This window comes from Trachypithecus francoisi, unplaced genomic scaffold, assembly GCF_009764315.1.
Source record: "Trachypithecus francoisi isolate TF-2019V2 unplaced genomic scaffold, Tfra_2.0 Lachesis_group10, whole genome shotgun sequence".
In the NCBI taxonomy this organism is placed as follows: domain Eukaryota; kingdom Metazoa; phylum Chordata; class Mammalia; order Primates; family Cercopithecidae; genus Trachypithecus; species Trachypithecus francoisi.
The window spans coordinates 110,563,104-110,589,664 of record NW_022681455.1 but is presented as its reverse complement, the minus strand read 5'-3'; the positions used below and the strand labels follow the sequence as shown (position 1 = coordinate 110,589,664).

The window sequence follows — 26,561 nt, the reverse complement described above, 5'->3', positions numbered from 1 at the left end:
AATTTAGCCAAGTTTATTTAAGAATGATCCATGAACTGGGCAGCACTCAGAACCAGGAGAGGTTCAAAGAGCACTGCCAAGCAGTCTTTAGAGGCAAGTCTTTAGAGGCTGAACATGGAAGCAAGGTAGAGAAATCATCTAAATGACTACAGCTGGGCATCTGCCTTAATTGGGCATGGTCTGATCAGCCACCTGGCTGTGACTGGGTGAAACCCAGCTATTTGTTACAAAAAACATACACTCCTAATTTGGGTTTTGGTTGGTTCACGTAGTAAGTTAGGTTGTAGTTTGCTATGTAAGAACTTGAAGTACAGAGACAGCCGCAGGCTAATGGCCTCTTGCTCACTTATTTAACATGGCAAACACCATTAAATAGCACCTAGGGATGTTTTCTCTCCTGGGCATTCCTGCTCAAGGCTCTGACTGATGAGAATCCTGGGAATTTGACCCAGATGCCCTGGTTCCTCCCACTGCAAAAGGGAGACTTTCATATTCCCTTTAGTATTTTACCAAAAGGGCAGGATCTGGCAAAAGTGGTCAGATGAAAATGCACACTAGGGCCAGGTACAGTGGCTCATGCCTGCAGTACCAGCACTTTGAGAGGTGAGGCAGGAGGATCACTTGAAGCCAGGAGTTTGGGACCAGCTTGGGCAACATAGCAAGATCCCATCTCTATAAAAAAGTTTTAAAATAGGCAGATGTGCTTGCATATACCTGTAATCATACCTACTCAAGAGACTGAGGCAGAAGGATCACTTGAGCCCAGGAGTTGGAGGCTGCAGTGAGCCATGATCACACCACTGCACTCCAGCCTAGGCAACAGACCCCAACTCAAAAAAAAAAGAAAGAAAGAAAATATGCACTAGGAATAGTCAAAGATCTTCTCCCTCTGAATGCCCTTCTGATTTACAGACAAAGGAGTAACAACATTGCCAGCTCAAGAGGCTGGTGTTCCATCTGCAGGGATTTGGCAGGGCCTTCTAGCACAGAAGGCAGCCGACATACTGTAGCTTCACAGCAATTCTCCAAATACCTTCTGTCTGCTCGGTAACAGAGGAGCAAATCTGATACCCTCTTAATTCATCTGAATTTGGAAATGAAGAAAGTCCTGAGAAAGATATTTGGCTTAAGGGTAAGTATTAAAAAATGAAAGCGCTGAGCGCCAATGGCAGCAAGCCTCTCTTTTATAACATCTGCTCCTAATGCGATTTAAGTAGCTGAGAACTCTCCAGCACTCCCTAAGAATTTAGCTGCATCCTTCCCTTCCTTGAAAACAGTTCTTTGGGCAGTTTTGTGGCACAAAAGCCCTAATACTAGTATGCTCATTTTTCAGTCACTATTTGGAAAACTCTAATATTTGAGGGGCTGCCCCTTTTATTAAAGACAAAATATCTGTTAGAGTAGCAACTGCAGTTTAAAAACAAAACTTAAACACATTTTTCTTCATTCTTTTCTTTTTCTTTTGTTTTTTGAGATGGATTCTTGCTCCGTCGCCAGGCTGGAGTGCAATGGCGCAATCTCGGCTCACTACAACCTCTACCTCCGGGGTTCAAGCGATTCCCCTGCCTCAGCCTCCTGAGTGGCTAGGAGGTATGTGCCACCACACCTGGCTAATTTTTTTGTATTTTAGTAGAGATGGAGTTTCACCACGTTGGCCAGGATGGTCTTGATCGCCTGACCTTGTGATCTGCTCGCCTCAGCCTCCCAAAGTGCTGGGATTATAGGTGTGAGCCACCGCGCCCAGCCATTTTTCTCTATTCAAAAAATTATTTTAACTTCCATATTATCAGCAGTCTCCACTTTTGACATCTTTTATGTTCATTTGAGACAAGGAGAGAAACACTGATTGATTACGCTTTGGCTAATGTTTTAATATGAAGGTAGGGTAACGCTTCAAATTCCATGAAATAAATGTCTGTAATTGACAGTGGTATTCCCACACACTGCCAGAAATGAAATCAGTGCTGAGTCCTCTTTCCTTATATTCAACAGTTTCAGCAGCTCTTCAGAGGACACAGACCCAGACGAGGCCCACCCTTCCATCTTTGATCGCGGCTGATGCTGGAAATGAAAGTCTCTCTTTCAGGGACTATTATTGTCCCACAAAGCCCAATGTCCTTCTATGAACCCCCTCAACTGGCTTAGCGAGAAGAATAGTTACCAGAGGAACAAGAGCTTTCTTCCATCACTTTTTTTGGTATCTACATTTTTCCCTTTTGCAACTGGACCCCTGCTCAGATTAAATGTCCCTGTGGGTCCTCCCTGATCCACGACCTGACCTTCTTCCCTTTCTCACAGAACCTCACTCCTCCCTCACCTGCACGGCTATTCATAATTCACACAAATCTTTCCCCTTCATTCACGCAGCACAGTCGGTGGATTCTATCACTAACCAGACGAGCCTCCTGATTCCTGTTCCTCTTCAGTGGCCACTGACCCACATAGATGGAGCCTCCCTCCAACTGTCTTGGTTTGGTCCCCCCATGCCAAGAAAGTGACACTGGTATCAATTTTTCATCAGCACATCCCTGTCAGAGGTTACATTTCTGTCCCTTATAAGCAACTCCTTCACACTGAGATTAAAAGGCTTTTCAATCAAACTACCCATGGGTTTCAACACTGCATCTTGGTCACGTGGGTCATCTCCTGTCCCCCTCAATAGCTTCCATTGATGCTCTCAGGAACAGTGTTCAAAGCACCAAGCTTGTTTTAAGTCCCTACCCAACACATTGCTCCTTGGCCTTCAATGAGTAACATTCGGTTGGATCATGGACTAACGAGGTCTTTGTACTTCAAAGTACTTTAAAAGCAGTCTCCAACTGCAATTAATCTTAGGTACTTTTTCTTTTCCCTAAATTACCTTTGCTCTGATGGATGTTAGCTGCCTTTGCTTCAGTTGTATACGAACCATGTTCCACCCCCATGTCCCAATCCACTAACAACTGCCATCTTAACAGGTTAAAGGCTAAGTATCTCCATCTAATTATTTTAACGACATCAACATCTCTCTCATGTTACCGGAAAGGAAATTGTCTGGTCTTCTGAACCACATTTTCCTGTCAAAGGTTTCCTATATGTCTTCAGGAAATTAATGCTCAATTACCCATTGTTACAGTATGTGATCAGCCATTCTGATCACCATATTTCTTGGTCAGATTCACTAAGAGAATCACCATTTCACCAAGAATAGGATTAAGCTAAAAGGGATTAAAGCTGGGCAAAGAGTTCAAGTGAATATTAGAGAAATTCTCTATTTATTTATTTATTTAGAGGCAAAGTCTCGTTCTGTCACCCAGGCTGGAGTGCAGTGGTGCAATCTTGACTCATTGTAACCTCTACCTCCCAGGTTCAAGTGATTCTCCTGCCTCAGGCTCCCAAGTAGCTGGGATTACAGGGACTTGCCACCACACCTGGCTAACAGAAATTCTCTTCAAATGGCCCTTATAAATTGATATACCAAAATGCTCCAAATTTCAGTCTTGGTAAGAGCATTATCAGCTTGTATTATTCATTAATTTGCTTACTTTTCATTGACATAGGCACTGGGTATTATTAGTAAAGCTAACTCAATCAAAATCCACTCTCACAATTAGAAAATAAGACCACATGAAACTCCGTCTCTACTAAAAAGACAAAAAAATTAGCCGGGTGTGGGGACACGCGCCTTGTAGTCCCAGTTACTCAGGAGGCTGAAGCAGGAGAATGGCATGAACCCAGGAGGCGGAGCTTGCAGTGAGCCAAGATCACACCACTGCACTCCAGACTGGGCGACAGAGCGAGACTCCATCTCAAAAAAAAGAAAGTAAGAACACATCGGAACCCTTTCACACCCTAAAGAAAAGATGTCTTGCTGGTTACTTAGACAAAAATTAAACTTAGGAAGAATACACTGGAAGTACTCAAGTATTCTTTAAGCTCCCTCTTCAGAAGTTGAACTCCCCACAGGCAAAAGCTACATAAAATCACATTTTCTTTCTTTTTTTTTTGAGACGGAGTCTCGCTCTGTCGCCCAGGCTGCAGTGCAGTGACCAGATCTCAGCTCACTGCAAGCACCGTCTCCCGGGTTTACGCCATTCTCCCGCCTCAGCCTCCCGAGTAGCTGGGACTACAGGCGCCCGCCACCTCGCCCAGCTAGTTTTTCTTCGTATTTTTAGTAGAGACAGGGTTTCACCGTGTTAGCCAGGATGGTCTCGATCTCCTGACCTCATGATCCGCCCGTCTCGGCCTCCCAAAGTGGTGGGATTACAGGCTTGAGCCACCGCGCCCGGCCATAAAATCACATGTTCTTATTCTATGCTCCTATAATAAATGTTTCTGAGCCAAGTCCTATTCTTCCCCCAAGCTTTCGCCACTTACGGGGAGAACCATAAGATGTATTTCTTCTGTAGGGATGTTTTCAGGCTGTTTTATGAGTCAGAAATCTGTCTGCAATGGAACATACCTCCTGTGCACTGTGTATAGTGCTCCAGTAGGTCCTTTGTAAACTGGGTGGGAAATGTGTTAAACTCAGTCCTTCCCCGAAGGACCCTTCCTGAAATAAGGAACTAGCCTTTAAATCTAAGCACACTAAGCTTTTAATAACTCAACAACCAGCACTTTATGCCTTCCAAACACAGGATGGCATGGGAGCAGCTACCAAAGCTCCTGAATTAACTCTTTCTTCCTATCTTTTTTATCTTTGCCAAAGCTCCTCCATAAAGGCTGGCAACACTGGCCAGGCACAGTGACTCACGCCTGTAATCCCAGCACTTTGGGAGGCCGAGGCGGGTAGATCACCTGAGGTCAATGGTTTGAGACCACCCTGGTCAACGTGGTGAAACCCTGTCTCTACTAAAAATACAAGAAATTAGCCAGACAAGGTGGCACGCACCTGTAGTCCCAGCTACTCAGGAGGCTGAGGCAGGAGAGTCGCTTGAGTCAAGGAGGTGGAGGTTGCAGTGAGCTGAGATTGCACCACTGCACTCCAGCCTGGGTGACAGAGCAAGACTCCACCTCAAAGAAAAAAAAAAAGTTGGCAACATTAAAATATATGCATCTATAAAAAATCCTTTTAATTCTCTTTTTAAAAAATAGAGACAGGGTCTCGCCATATTTCCCAGGGTGGTTGTGAACTCCTGGGCTCAAGCAATCCTCCTGCTTCAGTCACCCAAAAGTGCTGGGATTACAGGCGTGAGCCACTGCACCCAGCTTCTAAAAAATTATTTTTAACCTTTTGCTGTCCAGGCTGGTCTTGAACTTCTGGACTCAAGCAATCTGCCTGCCTAAACCTCCCAAAGTGCTGAAGTTACAGGCATGAACCACCAAGTGTGGCTTGTAACATTTTTATATAACTTCAGAGTAGGGAAGAATTTTAGACAAACATGAAAGACACATGAAAAAGATTACAGATTTGGCTATTTAAAATTATTAACTCTTGTACGATAAAAGGCACCATAAACAAAGTGAAAAGACAAGCCACAGACTGGGAGCAAATATTTGCAATGCATATAATTGAGAAGCAATTTGTATCTAGCATTATTAAGAATCCTGCAGATTGGACGGGTGTGGTAGCTCATGCCTGTAATCCCAGCACTTTGGGAGGCCGAGGCAGGTGGATCACGTGAGGTCAGGAGCTCAAGACCAGCCTGACCAACATGGTGAATTCCCATCTCTACTGAATACAAAAAAATTATCTGGGTGTGGTGGCACATGCCTGTAATCCCACCTACTCAGGAGGCTGAGGCAGGAGAATTGCTTGCACCCAGGAGGCAGAGGTTGCGGTGAGCCAAGATTGCGTCATTGCACTCCAACCTGGGCAACAAGAGTGAAACTCCATGTCAAATAAAACAAAAACAACAACAAAAAAGAATCCTGCAGATTAAAAATAAATATATATACAAATTTTAAAAATGGACAAAAATAAATAGGCAATTTACAAAAGAAGAAACCAAAGAACCTAATAAAAACACGTGAAAAAAGGTTCAATCTCAATAGTAATCAGGGAACTTCAAATTGAATCCTCAAAGAGGTACCATTCATGCTCATTAGACTGGCCCACATGAAACAAATCTGACAACACTAAGTTTTAGGCAGGAATGCTTACGCATGTTCACAGGAGTGCAAATTGGTTACGTGACTCAGGCAATTTGGTAATACCTACTACAGTTGAAGATCTTCATTTCCTATAATGCAGAAATTTCAGTTACTGTACAAATCTTTAAGAAATAACTGGCCAGGTGCAGTGGCTCACAGCTGTAATCCTAGCACTTTGGGAGGCTGAGGTGGGCAGATCACCTGAGGCTGGGAGTTCGAGACCACCCAGGCTAACATGGCAAAACGGTGTCTCTACTAAAAAAACAAAAACTAGCCAGGCATGGTGGCGGGCGCCTGTAATCCCAGCTACTTGGGAGGCTGAGGCAGAAGAATCGCTTGAACTTGGGAGGCGGAGGTTGCAGTAAGCTGAGATTGTGCCACTGCACACTCCAGCCTGGGGGAACAGAGCAAGACTCCGTCTCAAAAAAAAAACAGAAAAAGAAAAAGAAAAAACGATGTACACAAAAAGGCATATACAGGAAAACTTTACTGCAGCCATTGTTTCATTGTGCTTGTTTTGTTTTGATTTTTTTTGTTTGTTTGTTTTGAGATGGAGACTCGCTCTGTCGCCCAGGCTGGAGTGCAGTGGCATAATCTCGGCTCACTATAACCTCTTTCTCCTGGGTTCAAGCCATTCTTTTGCCTCAGTCTCCTGAGTAGCTTGGACTACAGGCGTGCGCCACCACACCCAGCTAATTTTTGCATTTTTAGTAGAGATGGGGTTTCACCATATTGGCCAGGCTGGTCTCGAACTCCTGACCTTCTGATCTGCCCACCTCAGCCTCCCAAAGTGCTGGGATTACAGGCGTGAGCCACTGTGCCCAGCCTACTGTAGCCATTGTTTATAGCTGTCAAGAAACAAGTAAATGGGTAAATTTTTATCTATTCATTAACAGAATACCGTATAGCAGTTTAAATGCATGTCCCAAGTCCCATCTATCACTGTATACAGGGAATGAGATCAGAGAGTTCACGGAACCTTCAGCTGTACTGGTAACATCTTACACATCAAGGGGTTAAAAAGAGGTGGTTAAAAGACCTCTTCAGGGGCTGGGCACGGTGACTCACACCTGTAATCCCAGCACTTTGGGAGGTTTAGGGGAGCAGATGGCTTGAGCCCAGGAGTTCGAGACCAGCCTGAGCAACACAGTAAAACCCCACCTCTACAAAAATTACAAAAATTAGCCTGGCATGGTAGCATGTGCCTGTGGTCTCAGGTACTCGAGAGGCTGAAGTGAGAGGATCACCTGAGCCTGGAAAGTAAAGGCTGCAGTAAGCTGAGACCACGCCACTGCATTCCAGCCTGGGTGACAGAGATTCTGTCTCAAAAACAAAACAAACAAACAAAAAAAAACAGGGGGAGACCTGTAGCAAATGCAGCACAGAGCTAAAGATGGTAAGCCACAGGTGAATTTCTTACATTCTTCTCCATTTGTATCTGCATGCTTACAATATTTTACAATAAAAACGAATGAATTTTAAAAGCATATATTGGAAGGTTATCACATTTTGGTAGATGTGTGTTATATGTGTATCTGTATATGTGGTGCCTGGCAAATTGCTTAAGTTCTCCTCACTTGCAAGATGAGGATAAAAGTAGCTCTCTCACAGAGGGAAGACTGCATGAAATAATCCACGTAGGAAACTGCGCAGTCCCCAGTACGTTAGAAACACTTACGATACACAATAGCTGTAGTTAGTGTTTAAAAACAAAAAAATACACACAAGGTGCAAAAGAAATACCAATGGTCAGATCTGGGTGGGTGTTTGTTAACTGTTGTTACTAGGTATTGTTCTTCTCCTGCCTCCTATTTTTTTCTAATTTTCCATCAATGGGCTTTTATAATAAGATCAAAAAGAAACTTTAAAAAATTTTAAGGGCCACTGAGAATGTGGTATCATTTTCCCACTCATGTAACACATCACTCCCTCTCCTTGGAAGCCAAGTTGTGTGCTGGGTGCAGGGAACACAAAGACGGACACAATATTCCTTCCTTGAGAAGCTCTCAAGAAAGTGTAGTAAGGATGGGCATGGTGGTTCACACCTGTAATCGCAGCACTTTGGTAGGCCAAGATAGGAGGATCTCTTGAGCCTCCAGGAGTTGGAGACCAGCCTGGGTAACACAGCAAGACCTTGTCTCTACAAAAAGTACAAAAATTAGGTGGGTATGGTGGTGCACGCCTGTAGTCCCAGCTACTTGGGAGGCTGAGGCAGGAGGATTGCTCGAGCTAAGGAAGTTGAGGCTGCAGTGAGCTATGATCACGTCACTGTACTCCAGCCTGGGTGACAAAATGAGACCCTGTCTCCAAAAAAAGGAAAGAAGGTGCAGTAGATATGAAAATGAGTAATTATGCGTGAATACATACACATAAGGTGAAGACATTTCATGGCCCAGCCTCCAACAACAGTAGAATCTTTGGAAATAAGAGTTTAAGTTCTGAGACGGTGATGAGGAAGCCAGAAACATGCACTATTCCACGTGACCTAAGAATGTAATAATCCCTGCAGAGTCTTGAACTAAACCACAGTAAGCAAAGAAACAAACTGGAGGAAAGATACAGACGCTCACAGTGTAATCCTTTAATCTGAAGCTACTCAAAGAATAATCCACAGCCCAAACTGTTACTGTTCTGTGACCAGAAAAGTACTGAAGTTTCTAAGCACTTACAAACTTTTTTTTCTTTTAACTGAGACAAGGTCTCACTCAGTCATCCAGGCTGAAGGGCAGTGACTTGAACACAGCTCACTACAGCCTCGACCTCCAGGACCTATGCGATCCTGCCTCAGCCTCCAGAGTAGCTAGGAACACAGGTGCACACAGCTGATATTTTTGTTTGTATTTTTTGTAGAGACAAAATCTTGCTAAGTTGCCCAGGCTGGTCTCAAACTCCTGGACTCAACCAATCCTCCTGACTCGGCCTCCCACAGTGCTGAGATTACAGGCATGAGCCACCATGCCTGGCCCACTTTAGGAACTTTTGTGCCAATCTGACATTACTGTAATATGCACATATGTGCTCAATAGATTCATCTCATTGAGCAGAGTATAGAATAAAAGGATTCACAATAGACAGAATATTTTAAAATAAATTAAAACAAAACAACAACCAAAAAGGACCGTTTTCTCACAAATAGTTTTGAGAAGTGAAGCTTTAAAACTTCTTGGGTAAGGCTCTTTGGCTAGTGTTGAAGTTGAGTTTGGAATGAAATTCAATGGCAGCGCCTGGTTTATAACTTAGCAGAGAAGCTCCAGATTCCAACATCTCTTCGAGTGTCCCCGCAAACAAACATCCAAGAACTCTCACAAGGCTATCGTCCTTGATAGTATCTGAAGGGCCATCTCAAGAGAGTGCCTCTGGATATCCATAATTGGGCGGGGGGTAGAGGAGATGGCAAATCTGAAAGATCTAGAAAACATCCCTCCTCAATTAATTCCACTCGGAGGCAGGAAACAGACGGGGCAGCCAATGGCTGCGGGAGAAAAAGCATGGTGTGAAATGGCAGAGCTGAGGTAAGTCGGCAGTCCAAACACAACGCCCTCCGTTATGTAAGAAACCACAGTGGCGTGCTGGCTGCCAGGGCAAAATAATGTGCCTCTGTGTGTGTGGGACTGAGGGAGCTGCAAAGACTGTAAGGGACACGCTTGGAGTTTATCTAAGCCATGTACACACAGTTGGCTCATTGATAATGAGCGCTGGATCCCCAAAGTGGGCTAAGCACTGAGAAAAAAACAGATACAGGGCCCACAGACCAAAGCAGCCTCGATTCCCGTTGCCCACGACCTGAACCACTATCTCACCAGGCCCCCCCAAACCTTCCTGGCACCCCTCCTTTCATAGACATTTGCAACCTGAAAACTTCATACCCCTCCAGTTGGCTTCTTTTATGCTACTTAATTTAAAAGTTATGGAAAGCAGGAGGGCTTACAGATGGGGACACAGAAAAAGGGATGGGAAGTGCTGTATTTGGACCTCTGCAGCCCAGGTTTCAGCAGCCTTCAGGTCTTAAAATGTTCTGATGCGTGTAACCACATATGGCCAAAGTCTCATCTGCTGCATATTTCAAAAAGACAACGCAGCTAGGCGCAGTGGCTCATGCCTGGAATCCCAGCACTTTGGGAGGCCAAGGCAGGAAGATCGCTTGAGCCCAGGAGTTTGAGATCCACATGGGCAACAGAGTAAGACCCTCACCCTACTAAAAAAAAAAAAAAAAAAAAATAGCTGAGTATAGTGGCATGCGCCCATAGTCCCAGCTACTCAGGAGGCCGAGGCAGGAGGATTACTTGAGCCTGGGAATTTGAGGCTGCCATGAGCCATGATCATGCCACTGCACTCCAGCCCGGGTGACAGAGCAAGAACCCATCTCAATTAAAAAAAAAAAAAAAAAAAGGCAATAACCTGAAAAATAGAGCCATGAGATCCTCAAGAGAACCTTGCTCCTGTCACTCAGTAAGGGAAACTGGATGAGTTGAGAAGATAAAGTTAGAAAGACAGAGTCCCCTGGAGGGCCCAGAAAGCAATCAAGCTTAGCTCAAATGCCTCAGTGAAGAGGAGCCGTGCTGCACAGTATCTCCCAGTGCGGGAAACGCAATCCTTTATGAACAGAGAAGAGCATTCTGAGGGCTGGGTGCAGTGGCTCACTCCTGTAATCCCAGCATTTTGGGAGGTCCAGGCGGGTGGATCACTGGAGGTCAGGAGTTCGAGCACGGCCTGGCCAACATGGTGAAACCCTGGCTCTACCAAAAAATACAAAAAATTAGCCAGGCGTGGTGGTGCATGCCTGTACTCCCAGCTACTTGGGAGGCTGAGGCATGACAGTCGTTTGAACCTGGAAGACGGAGCCTGGACAAAAGAGTAATACTCTGTCTCAAAAAAAAAAAAAAAAAAAAAAAAAGTATTCTGAACTATAAGAGATGCATATTTGAACCCAAAGCCAGTCAACCCAGTGAATGACAGTATTAGGCTCAACTTTCTTGACCTTGGGAAGAAAATGCAATACTGCTGTCATAGCTGTTCTTTCTTTGAGGCATCAAAGAAGCAAAATACATTCATCTAGGTGAAGGAAAGAAAAAAAAAAAAAAGATGGCATTTAAAAGTATTCATCCATTCATTACAAACAAGTCTTGGGGGCCTACTCTGTGCCAGGCTCCTGGCCACCCTGGTGTGCAGAGCCAAGAACAGCAGACAGGCAGAAAACAAGCAATGACAGGTGTGAGAAGAGTGACAGAGGAAGGACACACTTCCTCTTGTCTGCCAGGAGTCAGGGAGGGAGTCCCAGAGGATTTACTGATTTAAGTTGACACTTGAGGATGTATAGGAAATAATGGACAAGATGGCAAGGAAGGTTTCAAAAAGAGCGACCAGCACAGGGGAGGGTCCTAAGTCCGGAGAGAGGGTGATGCATTTGTCAAATTAAAGTTAAGTTATCATGGCTTAGGCAGAGATGTGGAGTGGATCTCACCGAAGGCGAAGGCTTGAGAGGTGGGTGGTGTCATATTACATAGGCCTTTTTAGGCCTTCTTAAGGATTTGGGAATTTATTCACAAAGACAATATGAAGCCACTGGAGCATTCTAAGTGGTGAAAGGTCATGATCAGAGTTTTATTTTTAAAAGTTAAAACAGGGCTGGGCACAGTGGCTCATGCCTATAATCCCAGCACTTTGGAAGGCCAAGGCAGGAGGATTGCTTGAGCCTAGGTGTTTGAGACCAGCCTTGGAAACATAGTGAGACCTTGTCTCTATGAAAATAAACAAAATTAGCTGGGTGTGGTGGCAGGCGCCTGTAGTCCCAGCTACTCAGGAGGCTGAGGTGGGAGGATCACTTGAGCCCATGAGGCTGAGGCTGCGGTGAGCCAAGATTGCACAACTGCATTCCAGCCTCGGTGACAGAGTGAGACCATGTCTCAAAAAAAGAAAAGTTAAAATAGATTGGGAAAGGGTAAAAACAGTCACTTGAGTGACAGATCATGGTAATTTGGTCTGGAATACTGCAAAAGCATGTGGCCAAGTGGGCAGATGTAAGAGTTGTTTAAGAGAGTCATTGTTTCAATGAGAACACACGGACACAGGGAGGGGAACATCACACACCGGGGCCTGTCAGGGATTCGGGGCTAGGAGAGGGATAGCATTAGGAGAAACACCTAATGTAGATGATGGGTTGATAGGTACAGCAAACCACCACGGCACATGTGTACCTACATAACAAAACTGCACGTTCTGCACAGGTACCCCAGAACTTAAAGTGTCATAAAAAAAATCGTAAAATAAAATTTTAAATCAAAAAAAAGAGAGAATCATTGTTTCATTTAACTATTTCCTGGAGTCCCACTATGTGCCAGGCTAGGTACATATGTGCTAGGTGCTGGACATGCAGAGGCAAATAAGAAAGACACAGTCCCTGCCTGTATGGCACCTAGAGTATGGTGGAGGAGATGGTCACTCAATAAATTGTATGCAAATTACACCTGTGATAAACGCAAAGCAGGATCAGTATGGGAAGCTGAGACAGCACAGTCTGGAGGCCCAGAGGCAGGGCTTGATGACTAAATGGATGTCAGGGACGGGGAAAGATGTATGGCTTGAAGGTCACCTGGGCAGATGGTGGCACCATTCCCAGGAGGAGGACCAGGTTCTAGCCCGGATGGGATGGGTAAGATGATGAGTTCTGTTGGGTTGAAATAGCCACGTGGCACCCGACCTGCCGTCTCTTAAATAGTAACAGATATTTGTCTAATGAAAGAATGAACAGTGTAAAACCTCGAATATAGACCTTAGGCACTAGTAGATACTCAATTCAGACGCTGCATGTATATATCCTCATAAAAGATAAAGGCATTCTGCAAACTCAAGAAGATGCAGTTCCTATGAAATGGCACTCCAATCCCTGCACCACAATACACCCTTTGTTGGTATTGGAATTAGAAATGACAGATTTCATTCTCTCATTGGTTCCTGACTCTGAACACCAGGAGTAACCTGGTGTTAATAACCTGCCTTGCCTGGATCTCCTAAACTTTTAAGTCAGCTGGGGTGGGGCTGGCAGGCCTATGAACTGGAAGGATCGCTGGCAGAAATCGTGCTCTCTCTGGCTTCCATCAGCCAACCAAAAGCCTGCCGTGCTCCCTCTTAGACACTCAGCAGTGCTAGTCAGTCTCCAGGTAGGTGGCTGATGATCTCCAGGCTCTGAGTCAGCCCTCAAAGCCCTCCTAGTCATTTAGAAGGGCACGTGGAAGCCATCTGGGCTGGAAAACTGGGTCTCCAACACCCTTCCCTGGGCCATCGTAGATGTTCAAGTGGGGAGCAGCCTCCCCAGGCCCACACGTGGACCTCATCACGTTCTAAATGCCCCAAGGAGAAGATGCTATTCAGGCTCCACCTCAGAAACATGTTGCAGCCTCTGGCAGGATGAGGGAGGGGAATCGGCTTCCCTGGGCTGCTGGATCTGCCAGACTTAGAATAAAGAACGTTTTCAGAGCCCGGAGTTTTCCAGCTGCCTGGAAACAGGAAGTGCCCAATCCCCGAGAACAGTAACCCTCACACACGCCCTACATAAAGACATGTTGAGCCATTAGCCCTAATTGCCTGAGACTGACACAGGAGTGAGGCCGGCCTTCCAGGCATTCGCTCAGCGGAAAGAAAACAAACAGCTCACTGGGGACACAGGCGGCCATTTTCTCTCCTTTCTGCCAACATGATTCTGCTCTGTTCCCCCCAAATTATAACATACAGGCTTCAAATTATAAACCAAACAAAGGTCTTTCGAGTATTCCTTACCACATACGAAAGAGATATATCTCTGTAGGGAGTAGCTGGACACAAAGCAATTGATTAGTGAGCTTTTCACTTTAACCTTCGCTAAAATCAAAAACCTCACAAAAAACGTCTCAGAGCTGCCTCTCAATCCTGCCAATTCTCTCCAGGTTTGAGGTACGAAGGAATGTTGAACAGGACTTTCTGAAGAGACAGAATTAGGTAGCGTGGTACATGCTAGGAAAACAATACGTATGTGGTAAAGGTCACATATGCCTTCAGGTAAAGGATTTTTGTTTTGACAACTGGGTTTTTGAAAGTGGCTTAAGCCAGCCTGGGCAACATGGCGAAAGCTTGTCTCTACAAAATAAAATAATAATAATAATAATAACAAAAATTATCCGGGCGTGGTGGTGTAGGCCTATAGTCCCAGCTACTTGGGAGGCTGAGGTGAGAGAATCGCTTGAGCTCAGGAGGTCAAGGCTGCAGTAAGCCAAGATTGTACTATTGCACTCCAGCCTGGGCAATAGAGTGACACTGTGTCTCAAACAACAACAGCAACAACAACAAAGAAAGTGGCTTAAGAATAATAGAATAAGGAGATGGGATAAGGGAGGGGAAAAAAAGAATAATACAACACCTTGTAGTCAAGTAAGAGGCCTTACACTCTTCCTTTTTCCTTCATGAATTACAAGGATTCACAGGACACACACTGCCAAGTCATTGTCAGCCAGATCACCAGCAACTAGAGTGATACAGATGTGGGTTTCCTCCACACCAAACTGATAACCAGGAGGGGCAGTGGGAGCTGGCCCCAACCGTGGTCAGAGCTGCTGAGAAAGGGCTTCACCTCCTGGTTCAGAAGCATTCCCTTCCTTTAGGGCCCCTTCACAACCACTTGAAAAATATCACTTACCAGGTGTAACACCCGCCAGTCAGTGAGGGCTTCATGCTCACCATCTTATTTGAGTCCCTTAACTTCCTGGGGAGATATGTATGATGATTATCTCCAACTTACCAAGAGGCTAAGTAATTTGGCCAAGGTCATATGGTGGGGGGATTTCAAACCCAGAGCTATTTCATTCCCAGGTCCATGCTTGTAATCTCCACTCACGATATAACCAAACTCGAACTTCCCTTTGGCTTACAGGGGCCGTCTTCTTATCATCCAAGGTCTTTGCTGTCAGATTTATTTAATTTTTATTTTTGAGACAGGGGTCTCGCTCCGTAGTCCAGACTGGGGTACAGTGGCGTGATCATAGCTCACTGCTGCCTCTATCTCCTGGCTCAAGCAATCCTCCCATCTTGGCCTCCCCAGTAGCTATGCCTACAAGCACAGGTCACTGTGCCCACATTTGTGTGGGGGGGTGCGGGGGGAGGGGCAGGATATCACTATATTGCCCAGGCTGGTCTCAAACTCCCAGCCTCAAGTGATCCTCCGACCCCAGCCTCCCAAAGCATTGGAATTGATTGGCACACGAGCCACCACGCCATCTGATTGAACTAAAGGATGGCAAGAGGGCCGGGTGTGGTGGCTCATGCCTGTAATCCCAGCACTTTGGGAGGCCGAGGCAGGTAGATGACATGAGGTCAGGAGTTCCAGACCAGCCTGGCCAACATGGCGAAACCCTATTTCCACTAAAAATACAAAACAATTAGCCAGCGTGGTCGTGTGCGCCTGTAGCCCTAGCTACTCAGGAGGCTGAGGCAGGAAAATCACTTGAACCCAGAAGGCAGAGGCTGCAGTGAGCCGAGATCATGCCATTGCACTCCAGCCTAGGTGACAGATTAAGACTCCATCTCAAAAAAAAAAAAAAAAAAAGGATGGCAAGAAAACGGGTAGCTTATGTTAACTGAAGTCCTGGTTATGAGAATAACATACAGCAATCTTCACAACCTAATGCCCAACTCCTGCATGGGCTGATAAGATAAAATTCAAGAGAGAAAAGCTGTTTTCTAGGCAGTATCTAGGTGAACACCCTCCAATGATTCAGGAAAGCAAAATGAGCTCCTTGTTCCATAAAAGCCACACTCTTTGAGTCAAGCTGTTCATTTCAAGTCACGGTACAAGGTAGCATTGATTCTGCCCCAGGCAACTGAGATTCTTTTTAAGATTTATGTAGAACAAGCAGTTCTTCCACATCTCCCTTGCTTCAACGCACAGCAGCCTCCCCAGAGGCTACTGGCCACTAGGTAATAAATAACTACGTTGTTTCTGCCCCCGTAAAGGAGCCTCAGTCTTTGGGGAGGAGAGATCTTTATGGGACAGAAGGCTACTCACCCGGCGGGCAGAGCGTCGGGGGCCTGGGCAGCCGCTGGGAGCTGCTGTGTACCCGAAGTGCTGGGTTCCTCTCCTTCAGCCGGTGTGGCTGGGGCAGGGAGAGAAGTCGTGTTGGGATTCGGGGTCACACTCAAGGGTGCAGCAGGTGGGGACGTCACACCAACAACGGAAGGCTCTTCGGGATCTGTGGCTGTTGTGAGTTCGTCATTCACTGAAGATGCACAAATCATACTTTAAAGATCAACTAAGAATGAGAATTTTATTTATACTTGCTAGGTTTTTCACTTAATAGGCTAACATGGTATCTATAATGTTATCCTACATGTATTGGGCGAGAGCAAAAAGTTTTACAAAACATGACTTTGGAAAGTACAGTAAAGTCATTAATGCCTGTCCAAAGGAAATCAGGATGACTCTGAAATAAATATATTAACATTACCTTTTTTACATAACTTTATCAAGTTTTTCTAACATACTATGATTATATTTACATTTATTCCAACCAAAGAGTAGCAGGAAAGATGAACACCACAGGAATGTGTTGGGGCTGGGCGCGGTGGCTCACGCCTATAATCCCAGCACTTTGGGAGGCTGAGGGGGGGTGGATCACTTGAGGTCAGGAGTTCGAGACCCACCCGGAGAACATGGCAAAACCCCATCTCCGCTAAAATCCAAAAATTAGCTGGGCATGGTGGCGCATGCCTATAATCCCAGCTACTTGGGAGGCTGAGGCAGGAGAATTGCTTGAACCTGGGAGACAGACGTTGCAGTGAGCCAAGACTATGCCACTGCACTCCAGCCTGGCAAAAAAAATTTGCCTGACAGCAAAACTCTGTCTCAAAAAAAAAAAAAAAAAAAAAGTGTTGGGGCTAAATGCAGCAAGGCCAAGTTTATAGGGTCACATCCTTTTCTTTAAATTTGTCATTTGCTTGCTAGACAAGACCAGCACCTTCTTTCAAAAAGCTCATACACACTGAAGAGGCAGAAAACTTCCAATAATGTGCTCATTCTTTTAAAGGCTCACGCTCAAAGTAGGAAGCAAGAATGGCTCACAGCTAAGGGTCTTCTCTGAGATAACAGACAATGAGACAGAAGCGAAACACACTAGTCTCCAAGTCTCCCCATTTCACCATCTCTTCACTTCTTTGATGATCACTTATGTTCACAAGGACCCCAAGGTGCATTGCAATATCCTCTAACTCAAAAAAGGATCAAATAAGGTTTCAAAGAACTGTGGTTCTTTGGAAGTGATAAGCTATATGCAGAGAATTTTCCACATATGTGATTGCATATGTGTACATGTAGACTGGAATTTCATAGGTAAACGCCTTAGTCATCACTTAGCCTCATCTTCCTAATGCAGAAATTCTTTTTGTTGTATCCCTAACAAGTGGCTATCCAGATTCTTCTTGAACATTTTTCACAGAGAGCTCACTACAGAATCATCCCACTGTTGAACAGATGTACTTGCCAGAAAGTTGGTGGGGAGTTGTTTTGTTTTGAGACAGAGTCTCGCTCTGTCACCCAAGGTGAAGTGGAATGGCGCCATCTTGGCTCACTGCAACCTCTACCTCTAGGGTTCAAGCAATTCTCATTCCTCAGTCTCCCAAGTAGCTAGGATTACAGGTGTGTGCCACCACACCCGGCTAATTTTTGTATTCTTAGTACAGACAGGGTTTCACCATGTTGGCCAGGCTGGTCTCAAACTCCTCACCTCAAGTGATATGCTCACTTCAGCCTCCCAAAGTGCTGGGATTACAGGCATGAGCCAGAGGACCCGGCCCAGAAAGTTTTTTGGTTTTTTTTCCTCTTCATATGAGGCTGATTGTATTACCTGGTCTGAGTCTCCCCATCTCTACCTCCAAAGCAATTCAAAGTATCTAAGCCAGACACGTAGATACTTTGCCTCTAATTCCAGCACTTTGGGAGCCTGAAGCAGGAGGATTGCTTGACCCAGTAGTTCCAGACCAGCCTGGGCAACCTAGTGAGGACTCATCTCTACAAATAATTTAAAAGAGTAGTTGGGCATGGTGGTGCCCACCCGTGGTCCCAGCTACTCAGGAGGCTGAGGGAGAATCACTGGAGCTGAGGAGGTGGAGGCTCAAGTGAGCCATGATTGCACCACTGCACCCCAGCCTAGGTGACAGGGTGAGACCCATCAATCAATCAACCAATGAATGGCCATTGTTTCATGTTAGTATTCTCATTTCTAGTAAAGAGGTCTACCATTTCTTCAGCGTTTCTAGGCAGCCCCCCTTTCCCGATCATCTGGCTGCCCTCTTCTAGATATCATCTACTGCCTCTTCTAGATAATCATATCAGGAACTGAACATAATAAATCAGATACCATGAGGCCAGCAGAGTCAGATTACCAACTTAAATACCAGGTAACATTTCCAGAACACCAGAATGTGCAGGCAAGGTGCAAAGCCCTTTGGATTATCTCATTTAGGCCTCACACGCAACCCCACAAGTTAGTTACAATTGATATCCCCACTTAACACTTAAGGAAACTAAGGCTCAAAGAGGTTACAACACCTCTCAAGGTCATATATAGCACCTAATTCACACCATGCTGTGTGCCTCCAGAGCCTAAACCACTTGTCACTATGCCCTACTTCTCCCTCTCTGCACATCCTCTAATTCAACCAAAGATTATAATAACTCTTAGTGACCACATGATCCTATTGGCACACATGGGACTGGTGATCAGCTGAAAGTCAAATTTCTTCATACGATGTGATGGACGCCAAGCTAGATCTTAACAAATGGGTAGGAGGCTGATGCTAGAAATTGCCTACGATTTATTCACTTGTTTTCTCTGAAGTATATAAAATATTGCCTTTCACACAGGCTAAATTAGTTGTTTAATAAATGACTAAAAAAATGGTGTGCAATTAATGTTTCCCTAACAGAAATGCAAGGCTTGATATTTATATTCCTATTCTATCTCAGGCAAGCCAGTAAAACACAACAGATGGCAATTCACTTTATGCACATCTACACATTTTACTCAATTTTTTAAAAAATACCATGACTTTTTTCAGAGCTAGAGGAATTTATTCTAAAATTTATTAGGAAAACTAAGTACACAAGAATAGCCATGAACATTCTAAAGAAGAAGAGTGGTGTGTGTGTAGGGGGAGTCTGTAAAAGAGTGGGTGTGTGTGTGTGTGTGTGTGTGTTTGTGTGGGTAGGGGGAGTTTCTAAAGTATTAAAACATACTACAAAGCTACAACAATTAAAACAATGTGGTACTGATGCATGAATAGGTGTGTCAATTAATAAGAAAGTCCAGAAATAGGCTTAAATAATTAAATAATTCACAGAAGACTGTGAAATAGTAATATTCTAATTCTACCACACTTTCTTCATTTATTAGCTAATAATACTTCTATAAAGAGAAACCTCCCCTTATCAACTATTTGGCTACCTAGAGGTTCAGTTTATAAAGAAAAGGCAGGAGAAATACTTGCTTCTTTCCCTTTGTTTACCAGTTTTTAGAATGAGTTTATTTTCTTGCATCCTCAAAAAATGAACACTGAGGTTTCATTTTGTTTAAGAATCTTTATGAGGCACTGGATTTAAATATGTTGTAAAATATTTCAATCCATTGTGTTTTTTTGTTTTTTTGTTGTTGTTGTTTTGTTTTAAGACAGGGTCTTGCCCTGTCACTCAGGCTGGAGTGCAGTGGTGCAATTATGGCTCAGTGCAGCCTTGACCTCCTAGGCTCAAGCAATCCCCTTGCCTCAGCCTCTCAAGCAGCTGGAACTACAGGTTCACGCCACCATGCCTGGCTAATTTTTGTTTAATTTTTTGTAGAGACAGGGTCTCACTATGTTGCCCAGGCTGGTCTCAAACTCCTGAGCTCAAGCAATCCTCCCACATCAGCCTCCTGAAGTGCTGGGATCACAGGAGTGAGCCACTGTACCCAGTCTAATATTCTTTTTGATCCTAAAATTGTCCCCATCCTTGGCTGGACTTACTGGGGAAGGGGAGGTGAACGAAGCTCTTCAAGTTAGCTTCAAATACCGTGGGAAAATTCTAAGATAATTACTAAATGAGAAAGTGCAGAACAATGTATACATGTGCTATCATTTGTGAGTTTGTGTGCATACACACGTGTGTGTTTCTTCAAGGAATAGATATACATATACTTGTATATTCCAAGAATCTTTGAAATGAACCACAAGAAACACAACAGTGGGCCTTGGGGTAGGAAACTGAAGGTTAGCAGAATTGGAAAAAGACATTCTTTATACTGTTTAAGCTTTTATTTTTTTAAAAGTTTTAGTAACATATATGTACTATTATTAAAAATAATTATTATGAAATAGTTGACCATGAAAAGAACAAAAGCAGAGCCCCCATGGCATGCCAGGGGAGGAGATCCTCCAATGACCACTAATTGGATCTGACTGTTCATGCAGCTGCAAATCTAGTTAGAAGGGATCCCTCCAGGGCTGTACATGTCCACAGGCCTAACCAAGAGCCTGTGACTCACCCTAGCTCACCCATAGTAGCTCTTCTGTTGAGGAATTTGTGCGGGGTCGGGGTGCAGGGAGGGAGAGCATCAGAAAGAATGGCTAACCAATGCTGGGCTTAATACCTAGGTGATGGGTTGATCTGTGCAGTAAACAGCATGGTACTCATTTACCAATGTAGCAAACCTGCACATCCTGTACGTGTACCCCGGAACTTAAAATAAAAGCAGGAAAAAAAAGTTTGTGCTACACCTTGAGTTCAGATTTGGAAACAGAGAAATATGAAGGCTAGATATCCTAGCATAGACAAGCCTTCTGTGCCCATGAGTATTCACAAATACCCCTCTTCTGCTCTCAAAGAGTGAGTGTGTGTGTGTGTGTGTGCGCGCATTCTTAGAACACGAGAGCTTGAAAGAACCTCAGAAGTCAATCCACCCCATCACAGCTCATAGTTAGGAGAAATTAAGTTCTAACAACGCATTACTGGCTCAGCATCACGGTAGTCAACCAGTGACAGGGTACCATACTCAACCCCAATGGGGCTTCAAATAGAAAAACTGGATTGTCAAAGACAAGGAGTTACAAGTCCATCATGCCTTACAGAATTACTGTACTACTTTTTTTTTTTTTTTTTTTTTTGGAGACGGAGTCTCACTCTGCCATCCAGGCTGGAGTGCAGTGACATGATCTTGGCTCACTACAACCTCCACCTCCCCGGTTCAAGCGCTCCTCCTGCCTCAGCCTCCCAAGTAGCTGGGATTACAAACGTGTGCCACCACGCCTGGCTAATTTTTGTATTTTTAGTAGATATGGGGTTTTACTATGTTGGCCAGGCAGGTCTTGAACTCCTGACCTCAAGTGATCTGCCAGCCTCAGCCTCCCAAAATTCCGGGAGTACAGGCATGAGCCACCACACCCGGTCTGCTGTATTACCTTTTAACTCTATTCAATATAGCCAATGCTCTCTAACTTTTAATCCTAATTATTTGAGGTACACCCGTATCTCCCCAAAAGGACTGCACCCATCTTGAGAGCCAGGGCAGATTTGTTTCCCACATTTTTCACTACTTCTACTCTCTGTCTCCTGTGTTCTTGCTTCGTCTCTTTGCCCACATCAGCCATCTTCCCTGGACGCCCTCCCCACCCCTGCAGCCCAGGGAGAGCATTCCACACTGTGAAGCCTACAGTACCTGTGGCCTCGGCTCCTCAGCCACACAAGCCCCTGTGACATGTGCTGTTTTGACTTTGCTGAGGTGTGAGTTCAACTTTTCCGGAACGAGATCATAGGGCAGAGACCTTCTCTTATATTGTTTCCCATTGTCTGTAGTGCTTAACATTTGCTAAATATTTGTTCAAGAAACACTTGTTCAATAACCCCAATAATCTACCAAAGGAAAGATATTTGATTGGATAGAAGAGTTTTAAAGGGAAAAGAAAAGAAAAAAAATACCAAAAAAAAAAAATTAAAAACTATTGGGAGGCCGAGCCAGGCGGATCATGAGATCAGGAGTTCGAGACCAGTCTGGCCAAGATGGTAAAACTCCATCTCTACTAAAAACACAAAAATTAGCCGGGTGTCGTGGTGGGCACCTGTAATCCCTGCTACTCGGGAGGCTGAGGCAGGAGAATTGCTTGAACCTAGGAGGCGAAGGATCTAGTGAGATGAGATCACGCCACTGCACTCCAGCCTGGGTGACAGGCAAGACCCTATCTCGGAAAAAATAAATAAATAAATAATTTTTTTTTTTTTTTTTTGAGACGGAGTCTTGCTCTGTCACCCAGGCTGGAGTGCAGTGGCGCGATCTCGGCTCACTGCAAGCTCTGCCTCCTGGGTTTACGCCATTCTCCTGCCTCAGCCTCCCGAGTAGCTGGGACTACAGGCGCCCGCCACCTCACCCAGCTACTTTTTTGTATTTTTAGTAGAGACAGGGTTTCACCGTGTTAGCCAGGATGGTCTCGATCTCCTGACCTCGTGATTCACCTGCCTCGGCCTCCTAAAGTGCTGGGATTACAGGCTTGAGCCACTGCACCCGGCCTAAAAATTTTAAAAATTAAAAATTAAAAAATAAAAAATAAAAGAAAGATATTTGAAATAAAACCACCTGACATTTGTATAACACTATCATTTACGAAACAGGTTCTTTTGGCCGGGCACAGTGGCTCACGTCTGTAATCCCAGCACTTTGGGAGGCTAAGGCAGGCAGATCACCTGAAGTCAGAAGTTCGAGACCAGCGTGGCCAACATGGTGAAACCCCGTTTCTACTAAAAATACAAAAATTAAGCTGGGCACAATGGCTCACAACTGTAATCCCAGTACTTTGGGAGGCCAAGGCAGGCGGATCATTTGAGGCCAGGAGTTCGAGACCAGCTTGGTCAACATGGCAAAACCCCATCTCTACAAAAATTAGGTTGGACACAGTTGTTCACCCCTATAATCCCAGCACTTTGGGAGGCAGAGGCAGGGGGATCACTTAAGGTCAAGAGTTCAAGACCAGCCTGGCCAACATGGCAAACCCTGTCTCGATTAAAAATACAAAAAATTAGCTGCGTATGGTGGCACATGCCTATAGTCCCCACTACTCGGGAGGCTGAGGCACGAGAATCACTTGAGCCCGGGAATGGGGAGGTTGCAGCGAGCTGAGAGCATGCCATTGTACTCCTGTACTCCAGCCTGGGTGACAGAGCGAGACTCCTTCTAAAAAAAAAATGCACACACAAACAGGTACTTTTTGTTTTATTTTACACTAATTTGGATATTATTTTCAGAAAATCTGAAAAGACAGTATGCCCTTCAACCAGTTTCCCTTAATAATACTATCTTATAGAATCATGGCATATTTTCCAATGCTAAAATAATAATTAGTATACTACTATTAACTAAAGTCCAGACTTTATTTGGATTTCACCAGCTTTTGCACTAATGTTTTCTTTCTGTTCCAAGATCCAACCCAGGATCCTGCATTGCTTTTAGCAAGTTCACTTTTATTAGCTCACTGATCCTCCCAATGCCCTTATGAGGAAGATATTATTATTCCCATTTCACTGCAGACAAAACTGAGGCTCACAGAGGGACCACTCAGAGAGGCGCGTGCAGTCAGCAAATAGCAGAACCACTACGCAAACCAGAACACCATGAAGTAAAAACAGTGGGCGTGGGGAGTGAAGACAGCTTCGATGTTTCCCAAATGGGAGGGAAAGTGGGGTACCAAGGAGGGAAAGTGGGGGTACCAAATGGTAAGCAGTAAGATGGCAGTTGCATGGCGTCTGCTTTCTATAACCCTGGGTATTTCACAAGGTTCCCTCTGTGATGCTGGTTAAACATTCTAACTTTATGAATCACATATTCATTCAGGACTGAGACACACTCTAGTCACAGCCAAAAAAAAGATCAGGAATTGGAAATTCTTTTGCTTAATCCTAGAGACGCTGCCAGCCCACTGTGTGTTCCAAGATGCTTAGGTGTGTACGGTATATCACAAGCTCATGGTGGACACTCAGGATTTTTCGGCCCTGCACTCAAGCACATATAAAGCCAGCACCAATAACAACAGAAGCTCTTTCTACTGAAGATCAGCTCATAATGTGTGGGCCACGGTAAAGCAGTTGGTGTCTTTCACCCGTGAAACACAAGCAACTGCATTGCCAAGGCAGCTGATCAGTCAGCTCTTCACGAGAGCAACCAAAACCGGACCAAGATTTCGTAATTAGCACAGCAGGGGATGACTGAAGCTCATATAAAGAAAAGCAGTTATATTACATGGGGGGAAAAGGAGCAAAACTTAAAAATGGACAAAGCCATACTGGGTTACCTGATTGACGGGAAGGTAAAATCCTTCCTCGGTTTATATACAGATGAACACGATTCCTACTTACATCCCACTGTGCTTCAAAGAATTCAAAGTCTGAAATTCGTTTTGAAAATGTATGAACGATCAAAGAACATCATGGAGGGGAAAAAAAAAGAGGCAAAACTAGCTCTTCCAGACATTAAAGAAAATACGATAACACATCAGTAATAAAAATCATATGGGACTTACTCAAAACAAGAAACAAATTCTCACCGTATGTAAGGATGTGAAAAGTGATCAACACTAAATAAAATCACAGTAAAAAATGACATATTTACTTAATGTCTCTGGGATAATAGGATCCCAGTATAGAAAATAATTTAGACCCAGTCCTCATTGTATATACATAGATGTCTATATAATATATATTATGTATAAATATATATTTATAGTTATATATTATAGTGATACATATATCACTATAAACTCCAATGGGATATTTATTTTGATAACATAACATCATGAAGAAAGCAAGTGAAAACAGAAGAAAGTATTTATCTCTGCAGATCCAATGTGGCCATAAAGAAAAAAAAAAAAAGTATCTCATTTTATAGACAAGAACTTTTACATTATTGACGCAAAAAGTTAAATTATACACTTTTTTTTTTTTTTTTTTTGTAGTAGAGACGGGGTTTCACTGTGTTAGCCAGGATGGTCTCGATCTCCTGACCTCATGATCCACCCATCTCGGCCTCCCAAAGTGCTGGGATTACAGGCTTGAGCCACCGCGCCCAGCCTATTATACACATTTTTTAACTGTGCAGGCTTAATTATTTTTAAAATTCTTAAATCCTTTTCTGCAATACTCACAGAAATAAGATAAAATGCAAAACAGTGATATGGGAAAATTTATAATCATAAATAGATAAAACTTGCAGCTACACGTCACGCCCATCCTAATGGGCATTAAATATACAATTACCATAGTAATTCCACTCCTAGGTATACAACCAAAAGAACTGAAAGCTTGGGCTCAGATACTTATACAGCCAAGTTCTCAGTAGCATTATTCCTATAGCCAAAAGGTAGAAATGACCCAAATGTTCATCTACAGATGAATGGAGAAACAAAATATGGTATGTATATGCAATCAAATATTATTCAACCTTAAAAAGGAAGGAAATTCTGATACATGCTACAACATGGATGAATCTTGAAAACACCATGCTAAGTGAAATAAGCCAGACATAAAAGGACACATTAGTCCACTTATATGAGGTATCTAGAACAAGAAAATGCAGAAACAGACAGGAGATTAGGGGTCACCATGGGCTGTGGGAGAGAGGTGGGCAGGTTGGGGGGAAATGTTATTGTTTAATGGATACAGAGAATCCATTGGGATGATGAAAAAGTTCTGCAAATGGACACTGGTGCTGACAGTTACCCAACACTGTGATTGTACTTAATGCCACCGAATTACACACCTAAAAATGGTTTAAATAGTAAATTTCATGTTGTGTGTTTTTTACAATTTTTAAAAATTATACCTAGAATATATTAAGAGCTTATATAAGCCTCTAAAATAAACTTCTAAATCTTTGAAGGACAAATGATCAAATACTATGAAAAAAGACACAATAAAAAAGAAAGTTAAGCAACTAGTAAATGAGGAAATGCAACAAGGTTAAACATTTTAACCAATGAGGTGGCACTTAATACTATTAGCAAAAAATTATAAACCAATATTTACAAGGTTGCAGAAAAAAATAAACCTCACATACCACTTTATGAACATTTTGGACTACTTTGGATATACGATTGATCCTCTTAATGAGACAGTCTGCTCATACACACTAGAGCTCATTTTTTAAAATTCACATATTTTGACTTAAGAATTTCACTCAAGAAGAAACAAAGCTGTATGCAGGTATTTACAGCAGAATTTTGTTTTGCAACAGGGAAATACACAAGAATTAAGGAATGGTTAGATGAATTACGGAATATTAACTGCAAAATAGTATGAGGTCACTTTTAAAAAGCAAAGAAGAAGAGCACATAGATGCATGAAACCATGTATAAAAATAGGCTGGATGCAATGGCTCACGACTGCAATCCCAACACTTTCGAAGGCCGAGACAAGAGGATCGATCCAAGCCAAGAGTTTGAGACCGGCCTGGGCAACAAAG

At 43.8% G+C, this 26,561-nt stretch overlaps 1 protein-coding gene across 3 annotated transcripts in view; it reads right to left on the bottom strand.

Moving 5' to 3' along the window:
• WWP2 (WW domain containing E3 ubiquitin protein ligase 2) overlaps positions 1-26,561 on the bottom strand; it is a 179,958-nt gene that overhangs the window by 37,279 nt on the left and 116,118 nt on the right. For all 3 annotated transcript variants that reach the window (XM_033218840.1, XM_033218841.1, XM_033218839.1), the window contains one exon: positions 16,103-16,313. In XM_033218840.1, the coding sequence (XP_033074731.1) occupies positions 16,103-16,313 (211 nt within the window). The remainder of the gene's footprint in view (positions 1-16,102; positions 16,314-26,561) is intronic.